Raw genomic sequence first — 16,398 nt, forward strand, 5'->3', positions numbered from 1 at the left:
AATCAAGAATGGTGAGTGCAACAGTAAGGAGGCAAAAAGCACAGCAAACCTCCAGAGCTACACACTATTTGAGGAAAAGGAGACTTGTCTCAAAGCCTGTAGCTCAAAGCAGCACCTTTAAGCCACTTCTTTTAGCAAAAGAAGGTGCCTCCCTCTCTCTCTGCTCACCACTGATTCTGGCCCCAGGAGATGTCCCCATTCTTGCACAAACCTATTTGTTGCAGCTGCACAGGGATCAGATCTGGGAAACTGTGTAGGTTAAAGGTAATCCAGCAAAAATAACAACACATGAATTAATTTTTCAAAATTGGATCCCCCATTAGATCCCACCTGGCTGTGCTAGCATTGGTGCCAACACAAAAGGAGGCAGCCTTTTGTAAGCAGAGGCAAGACTGCTCCTCCAAGCAGGGACCTGGCTGAGATGGAAGGGTTTGTCAAGCAACAGCCTCTGCTATGTTACTTGAGACCAGTAAAAAGAGGATGCCAGAAAGCCAAACCACAGGCACACACCACACCATGCCCAACAGACCTCTGGACTGGAGCACTGAAGTGGTCATGGCAGATTCTTCCCACTTATCCAGAAAAGGTGCTTTGATGATGGGAAATTTTCATAAACATTGTCACTCCAAGGGCTGGAAGATGGGCAGCTTCCCCTGCTGCAAAAAGGAAACAGTGACTTTGTTCCTGCTTTTCCAACAGCAGCAGAGAGAGAAGAAAGTGTTGTTTTCTCCACAAAAAGCATCTTAATGTTGAGTAAGTTGACACAACTCAGTAAGTGAAGTCACCTGTCAGTGTTTGCTGACCAAAAGGGTTGGGGTGACCCAAAAGTTGCTGTGGTTGAGAAGTCAGTGACCAAAATAAAGTCAAAAATTCAACAGTTTTCTTATTTAAATGACCAATAATAGAGATATCTTAGAGAGGGAGAGGACTTGAAGTACCTGTTTTTGCATTAGCCTTTGCTTTTCTTAAGAAAGTTACTTTGCAAATTACCAATTAAATTTCAAAGTGCTCTGCATCACTGCATCAAACTATAAGATTTAACACAGCTTAAAAAAGAAAAACATGAAGGAAAAAAAATACACTTTCTCCTTTATATCATTAATAGACAAGGCCAAGGTTTTTTCTTTAAAAAAAAAGTCCCTAAATGGAAGCCAAACTAACGGCTTTAAATGCTAACTTTCATAATAACACCAAAATTATCCAAATGTCACCACATATTTCTCAAGGATTCTGTTAGTAACAGCTGGATATCACAGTATAAGAGATGCTGTGCACAAGCCTACAAACAGGTTGAAAACTTATCTATTCAGGAACAAATTTCAGCAAAAAACACAGCAATGTGAGTGGAAAAAGGCTTTATTTAAAGTATTTTAGAGTAATTGCTAAAACCAATGTCAACCAACCAAATGCATATCTCATTTCTCAACATTGTCCTCAAATAACCTGCATTCATTGTCCTCAACTTGCAACCTATTTTGCATGTTGAGCAGTTTGATGGCTTTCCTAACAGACTTCCCATGAACTGGCATGCAGCACAGAAGAAATGTCCAAGTTAATTTAGGATATTGTAACATGGATTAAAGTTCTGAAAAGACACACAGCCATGTTGTCATGGAGGAATAAAAAGGAATCTGTAGTTTCAGTGTTTAGAATAATGGCTGATATTGTCTCATACAACAGATATTTCATAAGTGAGAATCATAATCAATCTACACCCTGAACAGGTGTCTGCATCATATCTGTACAAAATAATATGGCATCACCTTTTTAATACTGTAGTGAAAAGGCCATTAACGACAGGTATAAAGATGACAAGACAGGGAGAGCTTGTCTGCATGGAACAGTCACATGGCAGGCATGTACAAATGTAACTTCTAACAAGCATATACCTTAAAATGAGAATTTTACATGGTCTGATATTTTTCAGCAGCCATACCATTTACATTAGTGCAGTCGGTCCTCAATTACACTCATCAGAGATAAAATGTGTATTAATTACTACTTCTTAAAACTCCTGTGTGGGTTTTATATCAAATATTATAATATTTTAAATTTATTTTTGCCTGAAGAATATTTGCATTTTTTCATTTTCTCTTCAACTGAAACTTTTAACCTGCAGTCAAAATGTATATGGCTGGGAGGGGAAGAAGCAATGACTTCAGGGAAAATGAAAAAGCCAAAAGTAAACCTTGCCCTCTGTCAGCGTGATGGAAGATGGGAAGACACAAGAGGCTCTCCTCTATCTCCATGTTCTCTGGACTCTCTAAGTCCGTGAGGCCTCACTGCACTTGAGGCAGTAGCTGAACTAGAATAATATGCTGAGGAAAAGAGGAATGTAATCCTGAGAGGGAGCCCGTCTGCTCCTTGCAGCAGCACACCCAGGAGGCCGAGTGCTGCTGTCCCCTCCCTGCACATGCAGAGCAGGAGGGTGGTGGGGACAAGCAGGCCAGGAGCTATCTTCAGCTCTCCTGGTACTTTCAAGGACAATAACCTCCTATCAAATCCAGCCAGCCCACGCCAGATAAAGAAGGTGCTCTGTGACACTGTGTCCTGCTGCCTGCCATTATTCCCTTCTGGGCTGGGAAGGGAAGCTTTCTGGCATGCTGGCTCCTACCCCTGCTATGGCAGGTGGGTAAGGAGCTGCTGGCATTCCCTCCCCTCCCCTCTGGTGCTCTGGCACTTCTCCCTGCAGCCACAGTGCTTTGGACCTGCTCCCACCCCTCGTGCCTGCACAGCTCAGCTCCTACAAGCAGCTTTCACTGTTCTGTAACACCTAACAGTCTGGTTCCTCACACGCATAAAATTGCTCGGATGCATCTGTTCATGGGGCCAGAGTCATATGCTGTAGTTTTGGATTGCCAGAAAAAAAAAAAAAAAAAAAAAAAAAAAAAAAAAAAAAATTAGTTTTGGCAGTATTTGCAACAACAAAAAAATCCTTCTTAGCCTCGTGCAAGCAGAACTGCAACATGCAGCACCTGCTGCGGTCCAGGTGGAAAGACCAGCATCATCTTTTTAACATTTAGCTCCCTAACAGATAGGGAACATACAGATAAATCTGCCTGAGGAGATTTGACTTTTAACAATTGTCTGATTGAAACATGTGATTGACACCTTCAAGCCATTTATTTATAGAAGCAGTACTGAAAGTAAAAATCCGTTATAGAAAGGCATTGTTATGCCAAAACCATAATATAATTTAAACTAAGCTTACCCATGATTGGCTAGCTGTTAAGCTTACACCTACTGAAATAAAAATAGCCAGTCCAGAAAAATAGTAGCAAAAGCCTGAAGTTATTAGCAGTATATTAAGTGTTTTACCAGACAAGTTCTCTGTGCCAGAAACTGCTGCCTCACAGGAAAATACTCAGTGTATTAAGACATCCAGAGGGCTGATTTATGGCTTATTTACATTACAAAGGTTTTCCACTATAGGGACAATTATCTCCCTCCTCCCCAAATTCCTAACCACTCCTGCTGCTCTCCTTGGGATATTCTCTCACATAAATCAATAGGAGGAATCCCACAGATCTTGGTGGACTAACATAAGAGACTTAAAGCATAGGTAACATACATCTTCAAATTTTAGATGATCCTAGGAAACTCTCCTTGCTCAGACTACAGAGTAGGACAGAAAAAAACACCAAAAACCTACACTTAACAAGTCACCTCCAGATAATCAGATTGGCAGGCGCAGGGTGGGGTGGAAGAAATCCCTTCCGAACACTGTCTGGCAGCTGGATTAACACTGAGGGCATGAGAGTTTACCATGGGGAGCCTAAGGCCACCAGGAATATGCACACAGCCTCTTACCCTTTGAAAGCTCCAGAGCAGAGGCAAAAAGCTTCATTTCCTTGGGGAGGCAAGAGTGGGGAGCCCAATGCCTAAAGGCATGCAGCAAAAACTTCAGAACGTGCATCTAGTAGTTCAGATGCAGTGCAAGCAAACAGGTGTACCCACAGTATTTCCCCTCTTACCAACAGAATTCCCTTAGTTAGCTATATAGTGCTTTCCAGTCTCTCATACAGAGGGGGAACACTGCCCCTTTCCAAAAGCATGTTCCTGTAGGTATCATTCATCCCTTTCCCCTTAAACATGCAGCACTCTTCGCAGAAATATACTATATAATGTAGCATGGCATATGGCAAAACCATACAGGCAAAAGCCTCAAATGATGGTAGATACAAAGGCAAGCAATTTTGTTCATGAGCCAGAAACACCTTCCCTGAGGGTACATGTCTGTCTTCTTATCAACCTGTGTTTTCTTCAATCCAGCAAACTCTAACTTAGCTCACAATGCTGACTGTTCTCCTTCTCAAAATACTGTACAGCCCACTCCCTACTCCCCGTGGTACAAAGCACAGGAGAGTTGACCAGGACTGCTGCCAAAAGGAGGTAAGACAGTTGCTATTTATCAGAGCATGAGCAGAAGCTGATTAACAGCACCACTAAAAAGTCAGTACCATTAGGCATCTCTTTAGGTGGCTGCTTCTGGAAGGTGCCTTCATGCTGGGGCAGCTCAGTGATGGCAGCTCTGTCATCCACAAAGACATGGCAAAACCAGAAGGCTGAGTGTGACCACTTCCTTCCAGCAGCATCTTACACAGCATCACTTCAAAATCAACCATGCCACCACACTTCTGCCAAGTATTATGCTACATTTCCACCAGTGTTTAAGCTAGACTTAATTTTAAAACAGTTCACTGGGGTTAAACAGAATTTTATGCAGTAGATACATCAACTGCCTAAGAACAGAAGAGAACACCTGGGAGGCTGAAAGGACAAGACCATATCTACAGACACTACAGAAACAGTACAACAATTTAAAAATGTAATTATATCAGATACACTAAGAAGTCTCTATCTCACCTATCCAGAAAGCCACTCTGTAAAGCCTACAAATTTCATCATTTTTAAGATAAGTCTTTAAATCCTTCCAAGAGCAAAAGGGTAAATGGCATGGCCCAGGAATGTCCAGGAATGGCTGGACCAGGAATGTCCAGCACAGCCCTCAGTGCCTGGCATTCCCAGCTACAGGCTGCAGGAAAGAGAAGTAGAGGAAGACAAATTACATTGCAACTATGTTAATAGCCATTGTTATCCAAACTGCACAGATGTCTACATTAAAAGACCCATGGTGTAACTATTTATGTTCTATAAAGAAGGCTAAATAAGTTTCTTCTTAAAGGCTGATTAAGAGACACCCAAAGGTCCCTTTGGGAAAAGCAAATTTAAGGTCATTGAATGCTTCTCTCTAACAATCCAACCTTACAAGAATCTTGCAAGGTGAAAAATTGTGATATTACTGGTGTGACACAGTACATTTGGAGATTAACTAAACTCTCTTCTCTGCCTAGTCTGCTCTCAAAGAAATCAAGAATAACACAAAATTCCACCTTTCTTCTCTGTCCTAAAAAAAGCCTCTTCCTTCAGAGGCCACACTGTTACCCAAGACTCACTTCACATGCAGGGGGAAGTGAATGGGTGAGGAGGTTAACCACGCTTCCTGTCTTACACAAGCTTTGTATCTCCATAAACAGCATTTCTGGTACTGGAAAGTTTCAAAGAAGCCTGAGGAAAGCCTCAGGGCCCCATTAAGTACTTTCACTAATTGTTAGCAGTAACAAAATTCTTCCTCAATCCTAAATGACTCCACTACTCTTGAGGATGAAAGCACTGGAAAGAACCAAGACTACAGAAACCACTATCTTGTTTATGTTTCCCAGAGGAAGCACTCACATTGGGAATAATTCTGTGATTTAAAGACTAAACAGAAAATGGTGATTCATGCTCTTTTGCTGAATTCTGTCCTGCACCCTAGAATTACAGGACTGCTAACCCAGAAACCTCGGCATCCAGAAAGCAACTCCAATGTGAGATGAGGAAACAGTTCCCAAGATTAACAGCTGTTCAACTTCTCCCAGGCAACACTTCAGAAAAAGCAGGTTCAATTTTCAATTTCCCTCCCAACTCTCATTCTCCAGATTTACACTATGATAAAAGAAAACTTTATATACATATATATATATATATATATATACATCTATACATATACACACACACATATATATACACACAAAACACACAAAAAAGTTTGTAAGCAATGACTAGCAAGTGTCTCTCAAGCATCTGAAGGACCTGACCAACCTCCCAAAGCCCCACCTAACAGGTCCCAGGGATGCTGTCAGTGAAATTCTAGACATTTTTCAACTTCTTACACGACATTTGCAAAGGGCAGCTAAAATACTGACCCGCAGCACAAAAGACAGAATGTTTGCTAAAAACATTGAAACCACTCAAGCATAAGTACCTGGCAGGGAAATCATAACACTGTGTGTTTCAGAAAATATTTTATGGGGTTTTTTCAGCTATCCACCATAGCAAATCAACTATCCTGCACACACACACCCTAAATAACAGAGCAAATAATAACCAGTGTGCCCCATAAATCTGAAGTAGTGATATATTCAGCCTTTTTTACAAAATAGAATGCCTCAGGCATACATGATATTGCCTGAAACAATATGAATAAAATGCAATACTGTTATTCAGTTTCAGTAACTCAATTATGAGGTAATGTTTATATATCTGGAAGCAGAGCTAAGATATTTTCATTGTACAGATGAACTGAAATGATGTATTATTTCCTAGAGCCATTTAAAAATATTTAAGCATCTCCAGGATCTTGGCTTGACTATTCTTCACACCCAAGATAAACCTCCATGATGGTTTAAAAACAATGTGTGGAAAACTTTTCCTCCTAAAAGCAACAAATAAAATATGGGTGCTACAGGAAACCATAATAAACATCAACACATTGGCTCAGGAGAATGAGAACAATTGCAAGGAGGCAACTGCTGGAGGAATACTGAGCTGAGGAACAGCCAATACTTAAGTCTGTTACATAGATATAATGAGCCTGGCCAACAAGAACCACACCTAACAGAAAAACTTATTAAAAGGTCTCACATACATGAGATGGCCTCCAGGAAGTAACTTTGTACATATATATCTTATCTAGGTTTTCCTCTCTCCTAGCCACCACTGATGCCCTTTTTCCACACAGCCCCTCTGTGCTCACTGTGTTTTTATTTCATCATCCTACTGTGTCTTAATAGCCACAGGAATAAAAAATATTAAGTGCAGAATTAGTGAATATGGGAACAAAACAGAAGACAGGAAAAGTCCAAATGAAATGCTTACAAATCTGACAGCTTGCAGTATACAAAAGACTGACCAAGGGAGTGACCACAGCCTGTCAGACCAAGGGTCTGTGCAAGCCAACATCCTGCCTCCAACAGCTGCCAAGAGCAAGGATCAGGGAAAAACAATAACATGACAATTACATATAATGCCTTCCCCAGCTCAGCTTTCCAGAATCTAGGGGCTAACAGCTCAGTAGTTATGTATCAATGATTCCTACTGTTGGAATTGTTGTGAATACTTGAAAGGAAAGCTATGGTTAGGTCATAACCAGCCATGGGACTGAAAAACTGAAAACCATTTGTTGTATGGTTTTATTTATTTTTAAGTATCAAAAATAATTGGAAGGGGAAAAAATCTGTAAATTGGAGCTGGTAAGAAGTAAACAACAACTGCAGTAAACACTTATATTTATCTTTTTTAAATCTTGTGTTTAATGTATAAACCTTCACCTGTATGATGTAAATTTAGGTATCTAAGCCAAGAACCTAAATCAACTTAAAACATGCTGTGAATTCCTTTATTTCCCTTAGATATTGGCATCATAAGGAAAGAGGAGGTGAGCATCAAGCTATACAACTGGCTTCAGGTTCTAAAAAAGTATTAAAAACCTGGAGCTAAAAGGAGTCTCTGCCTACTGGGATGGTCTTTGGAGCATGTCCTAGACATTTATGTGGTTTTCTCAACAGAATGATGGTAGCAAGACCAATGTAAACTCAATAAACACAAAGGCACCCAAATCCCAGTGAGAATATTTTCCCTAGTACAAGTGCTTCGTTTTTGGCTTCAGAAATACGGCTCTCAGTAGTGACCAAAAAGAAACTGAAAACTAAAATTCATAATTCCCCTGGAAACTATTAAGAAATCATTCAACATAAGTATGGCTTTTACAGTTCATCTCCACACAGATTGTTCAGATTAAGTCACCACAAGTTGAAGACACAGCAATTAATAAAATTAATGTAAGTATTTTGGTCAACTTGTTGAAAAGCAGCAACTTTTCATATAAAGTACACTTATTTCTTTTCCCTAAGACAGTAGGAGACAGCTACTTAACACAGGATTGTACAAAGCATGGAAAATGCTCAGCAGCTCACTGCGATGAATGCTGAGACCCAGAAAATCTGAACCTGAAACAGCTCCTTTTCTCATTCTTCCAAAACACTATTCAAACTCTTCCTTTATGATTTCTCATATCCTTTAACTGCTTGTCCAAAGATATCCAGTATCACACAATAGCACATGCAAAATATATCCAGCACATGCAAAACAATTCCACTTTCGAGCTGTACATACAGCCTTCCAGACTACCAATTTATATCCAAGGCAATTCTTTCCATGTGATACACAGCACTCATTCTGGTAGTTTCTTTCTAAATTAAGTTGAAAATTTAATGGCTACTCAATTTATGAGGTGAAGTACCCCTAAACTCAAACCTACATAAACGGCCAAGGGAAACAAGGCTCTACATCCTGTGAGAGGGAAGATGCACAGGCAGAGGGAAATAGGAGGTTTTATTTGGGTTCATGGCCCATAATCCCAATAAAAAGCACCAAAAGCCACAGTAGAGCCATTACACAGAAATGTGCCACTGCACACGCATTACACTGTTCCATCTGTTTTTGGACTTGCTGAATACCAGCACAGATCCTGGTCCATTTGGGAGCCAATGACACAGAAGGCAACAGAAATGCCTAAAAACATGATTGGGAAAAAAGGCAAAAAATAAAGACTATTCTGTGTAGTTAAGTAGGAGTAGCAGTTAAATAGGGACGTATTGCATAAGAGAAATTTATGCTCATGTTACTCTTACACTTTCACTTCTTGCCTGTTAAACTCCTACAAGCTGTAACATTTTATCTACACATGGAATCTAAATCACTCTTTAAAAAGTTTTGAAGACATTACTGTTTTGTTTGGAAAAAAAATCACTTTTTTGGTTTCCTGAGAACGAAGGCAAAAAATAAGCCCTTTACCCCAAAACACAGTGGGTAAAATTGCATTTGGTAAGAAGCAAAAATGGATGGGGAAAGTTTTATTTCAGCTTCACTTGCCACAGGGAGGAGAGAAGACCTGGGAAGACTGAGGCTCTGTATCTGTAGTAGAAAAATATGATGGCTGAGTGGGTGTCTTCAACAGAGCAATTTCAAATATTTTAAAGGACAAATGTGTAAACAATGCTAAATTTGGGGGACAGAGATGCAGACAATTTCATGTTCATCTTAATCTTGCAATTCAGGAGCTGGTTTGTCAGCATATATTTTGGGATTCTCAAGCTTCCCTCCAACAATTGCAAGCACAACCACTCTGACATTGAGCACCACCCCTAGCTAGCTAAGAAAGAATAAGCTGGCTAAACTATATCATCTTTGTAAATAAAAGCAAAGCTTTTTCAATAATTTTTATAATTTGGACTCCATGATTGGTGATTTTTAAAAAATAAAGGATGTTGCTTTCCTAATAACTTGTCTTTGTTAATTTAGCAAGTCTCTAATCATCTCTGAGCTCTGACGTACAGGAAGAGCCAAGACCTGCAACCTATATAAAGAAAAAAGAAGCAAGCTGGGAGGGAAAGAGGTAACCTCTCCAAAGTTACACAGCAGCTAAGTGCTAATACTACGAATTGATTTCCCATCTTTTTGAACCTTGCTCAATGTCCTATGCCCATACAAGACATGCTGCCCCTGTGAACTTTTAAAAGAGAACACTCACAAGATGACAGAGGAAAACAGATTAAATATAATTGTCAAGGACCCTCCTGAAAGCCTCTTGAGGATTTCCACTTGTTTAGCAGACAGCACTTAGAAAGAACACAAAACATTCTCAACACTAAAGCATCTTACTCAGACATCCATCTCAAAGCCTGAGTCTTCTTTAACAGAAAATTTCTTGTTCCTTAGTACAATCCCTTTAGCTACTTCTGCTTTATCCTTCATAAGCCTCCTCTGTTTTAGGTGCCACTATCCACTTCCCCTTCTCAGAATCCCAAACTGCAACATTCTGCCAACATCAACATAACTGCATTTCTTCAAATAGAAAGCAAGTCACCAGACACTAACACATGACCAAAACTTCCTCCAGTCTTCAGCCACCATTACATAGAACCTGAATAGCAATAAAGCAGCAGCAACTTCTCCCCACACTACTTCCAAATGTTGTGACAGGCATGTCTCTAGATCTAGACTGCAATGCACTAAGGCTGCAGTTATTTAGTACTGAGTGGAGACAGGATACAGTTCTCCTCTTCAATACAACAGAAACATACTTGAGGCAAAGATGCTTTTTAAACCTATTTCCTATCCCCTCACAGGAGTAAGTGAGCTTTGGTTCTTCTTGTACATCAGAGCTCAGAGATGATTAGAGACTTGCCCAATTAAAGACAAGTTATTAGGAAACCAACATCCTTTATTTCTTAAAAATCACCAATCATGAATTCAAATTGATAAAAATGATTGAAAATACATTGCTTTTATTTATAAAGATGGTATGATTTAGCCAGCTTATTTTTTTCTTAAGTAGCCTCACCTAATGAGATAATACTATTTAGTCTGTGCTTTATGTGAAAACAAACTTCAGGTTTAGACACACATATGTTTCAGATATGCTTGGTTTCATCAACACTGTCCAGGAACTTGATGCCAGAAGCTCAAATACAGTGCAATTTACAACTGAACAGCCAAGAACAGTTAAATATTACAAATCAGAATTATAATTCAAGTATCCTCTACTACTCAAAAGAAAAAAATCTCCACTTAAACATCAGGGATAGAGCATGGAAAGCACCTTCTGGATACATACTGCAGCACGGGCTTAATTTTTACAAATACTTGAAAAATCACAAAGCCTTATCAAAAAGGCAGAATAAGGGGTTCTGCATTTTAATCAACACTGAAATAAGCCCTGTGAGCTTACCGAGCAAAATAGCCCTGTCGCCGTTCCTTCTTCTCCTCCTTGGTCTCCATCATTCACAGCGCAGTGGGCAAGGTGAGCAGCCACGCGTGATGCTCCTTTTCCCCTCAGCACCTCATAACCAGGCAGAGTCTCCTGTATATAACAGTTAAAAACAGGAAGTTCATAAATCAACATGCCAACAACACCTACAAAACCCAACAGGTTGTGGAAATACAACTGACCCAGTGACAAAGCAAAGTAAAACTTTAACCAGTGTTTGCTGTGAAGTGCCCATCAAGTATACAATGAGACAAAGCAATAAATGCACTCAGGCCAGTTTCTCAGCAGTGGAAGACATTTTGCAAAGCAGGTAACTCAAAGGGCAGCATCAAGTTTTGAAACTCCGGAAAGATTAAACTACTTTCAAGTACAAAAAAAATCTTCCAGGTCTCATGTGTTTCCTAGACAGGTAGATCAAGAGAAATTTGGAAATATATAGTACAAACAGAATAACCAGTAAGACACACAATGCTTACTTTGAATTTAAATTTTAAATTACTAAAAATACTATAAGATTTTGAGAGATCTGAAAGTTTTAAAAACAATGTAAAAGAAAAAAGAGTGATCTACATTCTGTACAAGGTTTGACTTTGTGACCAATACACAAGCTCAAACAACCATACAGAGAGAAACAAGATGGACCTCTGGTTCTCCCAATGAAGTGTAGTCACCTTGAAATAGGCATGACTAGGAAAGGTTATCTAGGTTATCTGAGAACTTTAAAAAAGAAAAAAGGAGACCAGTAGAACTGTTTTTTGACATGAAAATCACCACCTCTTGGTGGAATGCTGCACCAAGATCCTTGGAAAACAGAAGCTGAGAATTTCCAAATTGCTTTATAATTACTGTAATTAACAACATGCCACATAAACTGCTGCCCAAGATCCCTGCCAAGATGTTTTATCATTTTCCTCTCCTCAACATACGCTTAACCTACCCTGATGGCTTGTGCACATGCACAAAGTAAGTTAACTTTAGAGTTTTTTATCAGTATTTCAGAATAAACTCAAATCAGTAGCTGCTATTAAACATTTTAGTCTAATGGGCCGTATAACAAAGAAATAGAAGCCACATAATTATGATTCATAGCAAAAGAAGAAAAAATCCTCTGGGACCTAATCAGTTTCCATTATTTTCCCCTGCATTAAAAGATCACAAGCTACAAGACTGCCAGATGTCAACAAAAGAGATGATGCAGCAAAGACAGACTAATCTACTTGAAAAGCCCAAGAACAAATCATGCTAGAAATCCTTGCCACAATTTTCTCTCCTTACTGATGGATGATTAGTCCACAGCATATGAAGCCCATTGCTTCAAAATGCACTTTTTCTAACTCATTAGTTTTGAATTAATCCAGTGCATCAGAAAGAATCAAATTGCTCTCATTTTTACACATCAGGTAGTCTTACAGTAATGGGTAGTCTTTAAATGGCAAATACCTGACATCTCTAGCTTTATGAAGAGAATACAATTCTACCTCCGCAAGGTAACACATGATGGAGGACACAGCTGGACACCTAAACCTCCATGACAGAAGCATAACAGCAGCATTAGAACAAGCTGGCCAGCTCAGATGTTCAGCCTGTATGAAGACACCACAAAGTTCCTGAGAATTCTGATGCATCTCTATGTTCCCTGTTGGGGAACGTTCTTGGATCTTCAGAGGATCAGAACTGGTGGCTTCATTAGCACTGCCTTTAGAGTTACAGTAAGTCTTCCCAAGTGTTCAGCTACAATCTCTACAGTGAATTACAAGAGTTCAAAGGAGGAACCACTTTTCCCCCTTCACCTGCTTTGCCTTCACTACATTGTGATGTGCCATGAGGGCACTGACAGGCCAGAGCTGAATCTCACAATGACACCAAGAACTATCAAATAACCCCAAAGCATCAAAATAGTGTTAAACCCATGACCACAAGGACAGCAGGACCCATGGGAAGGGGAAGAGGAAGAGTCCTTCATCTCACTGAAGCAAGATCAGTTGAGATGAAGAGAGGCAAGAGAGACCTATCCTCACTGGCTAATCCCATGCAAGGGTCAGTGGTATGCTCTTTCCAGTCATTCTCTTCCTCTCCCATGATCTGACATCCCCAGCCAGGGAAGTCACTGCCCAGCTCCAGGCTGGCAGACAGAGAGCTCTACTGCCCAGGGAGCCAGGATTAGAAACCCCCGCCTGCCCACAGCCCTGCCAGGCCCAGGGCCAGAGCAGCCACCCCTGCTGCAGCAAAAAGGGGCACAAAAAAGGAGAGAGGAGGTGAAGCCTGCACCTAACCACAGACGCTGCAGGAGCTGCCAGCACCAAACCAGAGAGGCACTGCTCAGCTCCCCATGTGTGAGCTGTGCTGTTTGCTTCCATCAGTGCTAAACAAAGCCAGCAATGCCAACATGGGTATGGAGCCTGTTCTTCTCATATCAAATAAATCCAACTCCAATTCCTTTCACATGGTGAGGAGGAATAAAGCAAGAATTCAAAAAAATTAAATCATTGTATTCATAACAGATGGGCACTGAGAAAATTGGAATGTTATCCACAGAGCAGACACAGCAAAGGCATTCAGGCTTTTTTTTTTCTTTCACTAATAAAAATACCCAGCAACACATATCCAGTCACCAAACCAAGTAAATTTTCATAATAACATAATTCAATGTCAGATCCCACTCTGTTGACCTAAAACTTACTTAGTTTACCTTCTTAGACGAAACAGCAGTGTTGTTCTAGAAAGGCATATTAAGGTCTGAAAATTATACTTTGAAAACATAGTACTAGAATTACCAAACTGATTAGGAATGCTGACTTCTTAACTGCTGAGTTTACCTGTGTTGTTGGGAATTTTGCACTAGTTGCCTCAAAGGAAAAAAAAAGAGAAAATCTGACAGCTAGGAGGAACACAGCACAGCCTGCAGTAATTGCTACAGAAAACTAGTATTTAGTATTTCTGAGAGGTCCTTTTCAATTTTAGTTTTTTAAGCAGTTACAGCACAAAAGTCACATTTACTTTACAGGATGTCACTGACAATTTAAAGTGACATCAAAATAGGCAAACCTACTCCACACTTCTCCCTTGTCCTTTGATATTTTACAAGAAAAAAAAATTCAAGGTAATCTTTATCATCTGCATAAAATGCTATTAAGGCTATATGATTCAAATGAATCTTGGTTTCCTGGCAGCTCCTTTCTGGTACAGATGAATACTGAATCAGCATACCATTAAAAATGTACGTATTTGGGGATATTTATATGCTGAGAAACAGACAACTTACTCATATATCATGAGTTCAGTCCAAACTCAAAGGATGACAAAGCTGATTTTATATAAATTTCAGGCTCAGTTTAACCTTTTCTACACCCTGAACAGAAGCAGACTGTGAAATCTTCTATTATATGTTTACAGCAGTGCTAATTCTTTAATTAGGCATTTTCAAGGCAAACCAAACAATGCATTTCAGTAAGGAGCCTGTTAAATAACTGCCACTCTCCAAATTTAGCCAGTGTCAGCACCTGATAATTATATAAAGAAAAGAATAAAATACATAAACATACACTGTTCTTCCCTGATTTAGCCCTACTGCTCTGAATATTTTATTTATATTTACTCATTTCTGGATACTTGCTGTGTCTCTCTAGTGTTGCTGCCAGGGAATTCTGGGGAGTTCACTGAAAATTTGTAATTAGAATGGGAATACTCCAACGAGGCCAAAAAAAATTTTGTTTTTTAAATGTTATAATCACAGGAACAGACTGAACTCCTAACCATGGATATCCACACCCCTTCTACTGTCACCACACTCTCAAGACCTCCAGGAACTGCTTCCAGGTCCTGCTGTCCTCCCTGCAACCTGGCACTGCAGGACAGCAGCCTCCTGCACTGGTACATTCAAAGTAGCAGCAGAAGATGCTCTAAGTGCAGGGATAAAAAAAGGGAACAGAAGATTAAAAGTAACTTAGTGTGTGAATAGAGCACTCTTTAAAGACTGATAAATTTACCAATTTTTCAAAATTATTTTTTCTCCCTTTTCCTTCCCTTCTCATGCATGAAGAATGATGTACCTTGCTACTTGGAGTTTAAGTAGTTCACATTTTCATGAAATGAGAAAAAGTCCTGCTTGCTGTGCTCAGGAGTAAGCACCCAGAAATCCCGTCTGCTTCCCTAAAGCATCAACAAGCAATCCTTTAGTCATGGGCATTACTTTCCAAAACTGTGCATGTGAACAACAGTACATCCAACAGCACAGCAATGCAGAAACCAGTGAAGCATCTGACTATTTTTACAACATTCAGTGGACTTGATAGCTTTTCTCTTGGCCATCTGTGTCCACTGCAAGTCCTGGAAAAACATATGGAGAAAAAGAAACATTCAAGATCATGCGATTCTCTAGACACATTTTTGATGACCCTGTAGAGTCAGTATTTCCCAACCTCTCATGCGGTAGGAAAAGTATGTAATTCCCTGCTTTGCAAATGGGGAGCTGAACTGTAAGAATTACCTCCACATGCTCCAATGAGAGCAGAAGAGCAATGTGTGCAAGTGCCCTCCCAGTAGCTTTAATCCAGCCTTAACAATGAGAACATGGGAGGAGATTGCTTTGACAAGGAGATAGTTATTATTTTCTGTGAAATTTAAACTGACTGACTTTGGAAACCAATAGTACAATCTCGATTTTATCTGGCTCTGTGGGCATATACATAAGAATAATAGCTCAAAAGAAAAAAAGCCTAACTCTAACTCCTCTGAGGATCCAGGCTCGCTCAGCCTGTTCAGCAAGGAGCAAGCATGTAGAAAAAAGCAATTAACTGGCTTCAGGAAAACCAAGTCAAGGGTAGCGTACTCCATAACTTAGCAGGACCCTCAAAATGCAAGAGACAGTGGCAGCGATCACACTGTGAACAGCAAGCAGGGAAGGTCTACAGTCTACACACAAATTTTCCACTTGGGAAGGCAGAGTAGATGAAGGTACAAGACTCCCAGCGAGACAGCCAAGCAGACATGGCCACAGCAAGGATGCAACAGGGAGACCCCACTGTGCTGAGGGAACAGGATGCTGCCCAGACACACCACGTAGCTCTCATCTGCTCTCTGGCACGGTGTCCCACACAACAGTAATTTTTTATTTTTGCTTCTCTATTATACCTCTGCCCCTGAGATTACAAACACCACACACATCTGCTCACAGCAGGGCACGCTTCCAATCACCTGCTGTAATAACAACATTCAAAACTGGTCATATCAGACACCAAGCATTACTA

The 16,398-nt window shown here is 40.1% G+C and overlaps 1 protein-coding gene across 4 annotated transcripts in view; it reads right to left on the minus strand.

Moving 5' to 3' along the window:
* Positions 1 to 16,398, minus strand: part of NCOA7 (nuclear receptor coactivator 7) — an 83,079-nt gene that overhangs the window by 48,888 nt on the left and 17,793 nt on the right. For all 4 annotated transcript variants that reach the window (XM_059468061.1, XM_059468062.1, XM_059468063.1 and 1 more), the window contains exon 2: positions 11,114 to 11,245. In XM_059468061.1, coding sequence (XP_059324044.1) covers positions 11,114 to 11,166 — 53 coding nt within the window. In that variant the 5' untranslated portion in view covers positions 11,167 to 11,245. The remainder of the gene's footprint in view (positions 1 to 11,113; positions 11,246 to 16,398) is intronic.

The sequence above is a fragment of the Ammospiza nelsoni genome, chromosome 3 (genome assembly GCF_027579445.1).
Source record: "Ammospiza nelsoni isolate bAmmNel1 chromosome 3, bAmmNel1.pri, whole genome shotgun sequence".
Lineage (NCBI taxonomy): Eukaryota > Metazoa > Chordata > Aves > Passeriformes > Passerellidae > Ammospiza > Ammospiza nelsoni.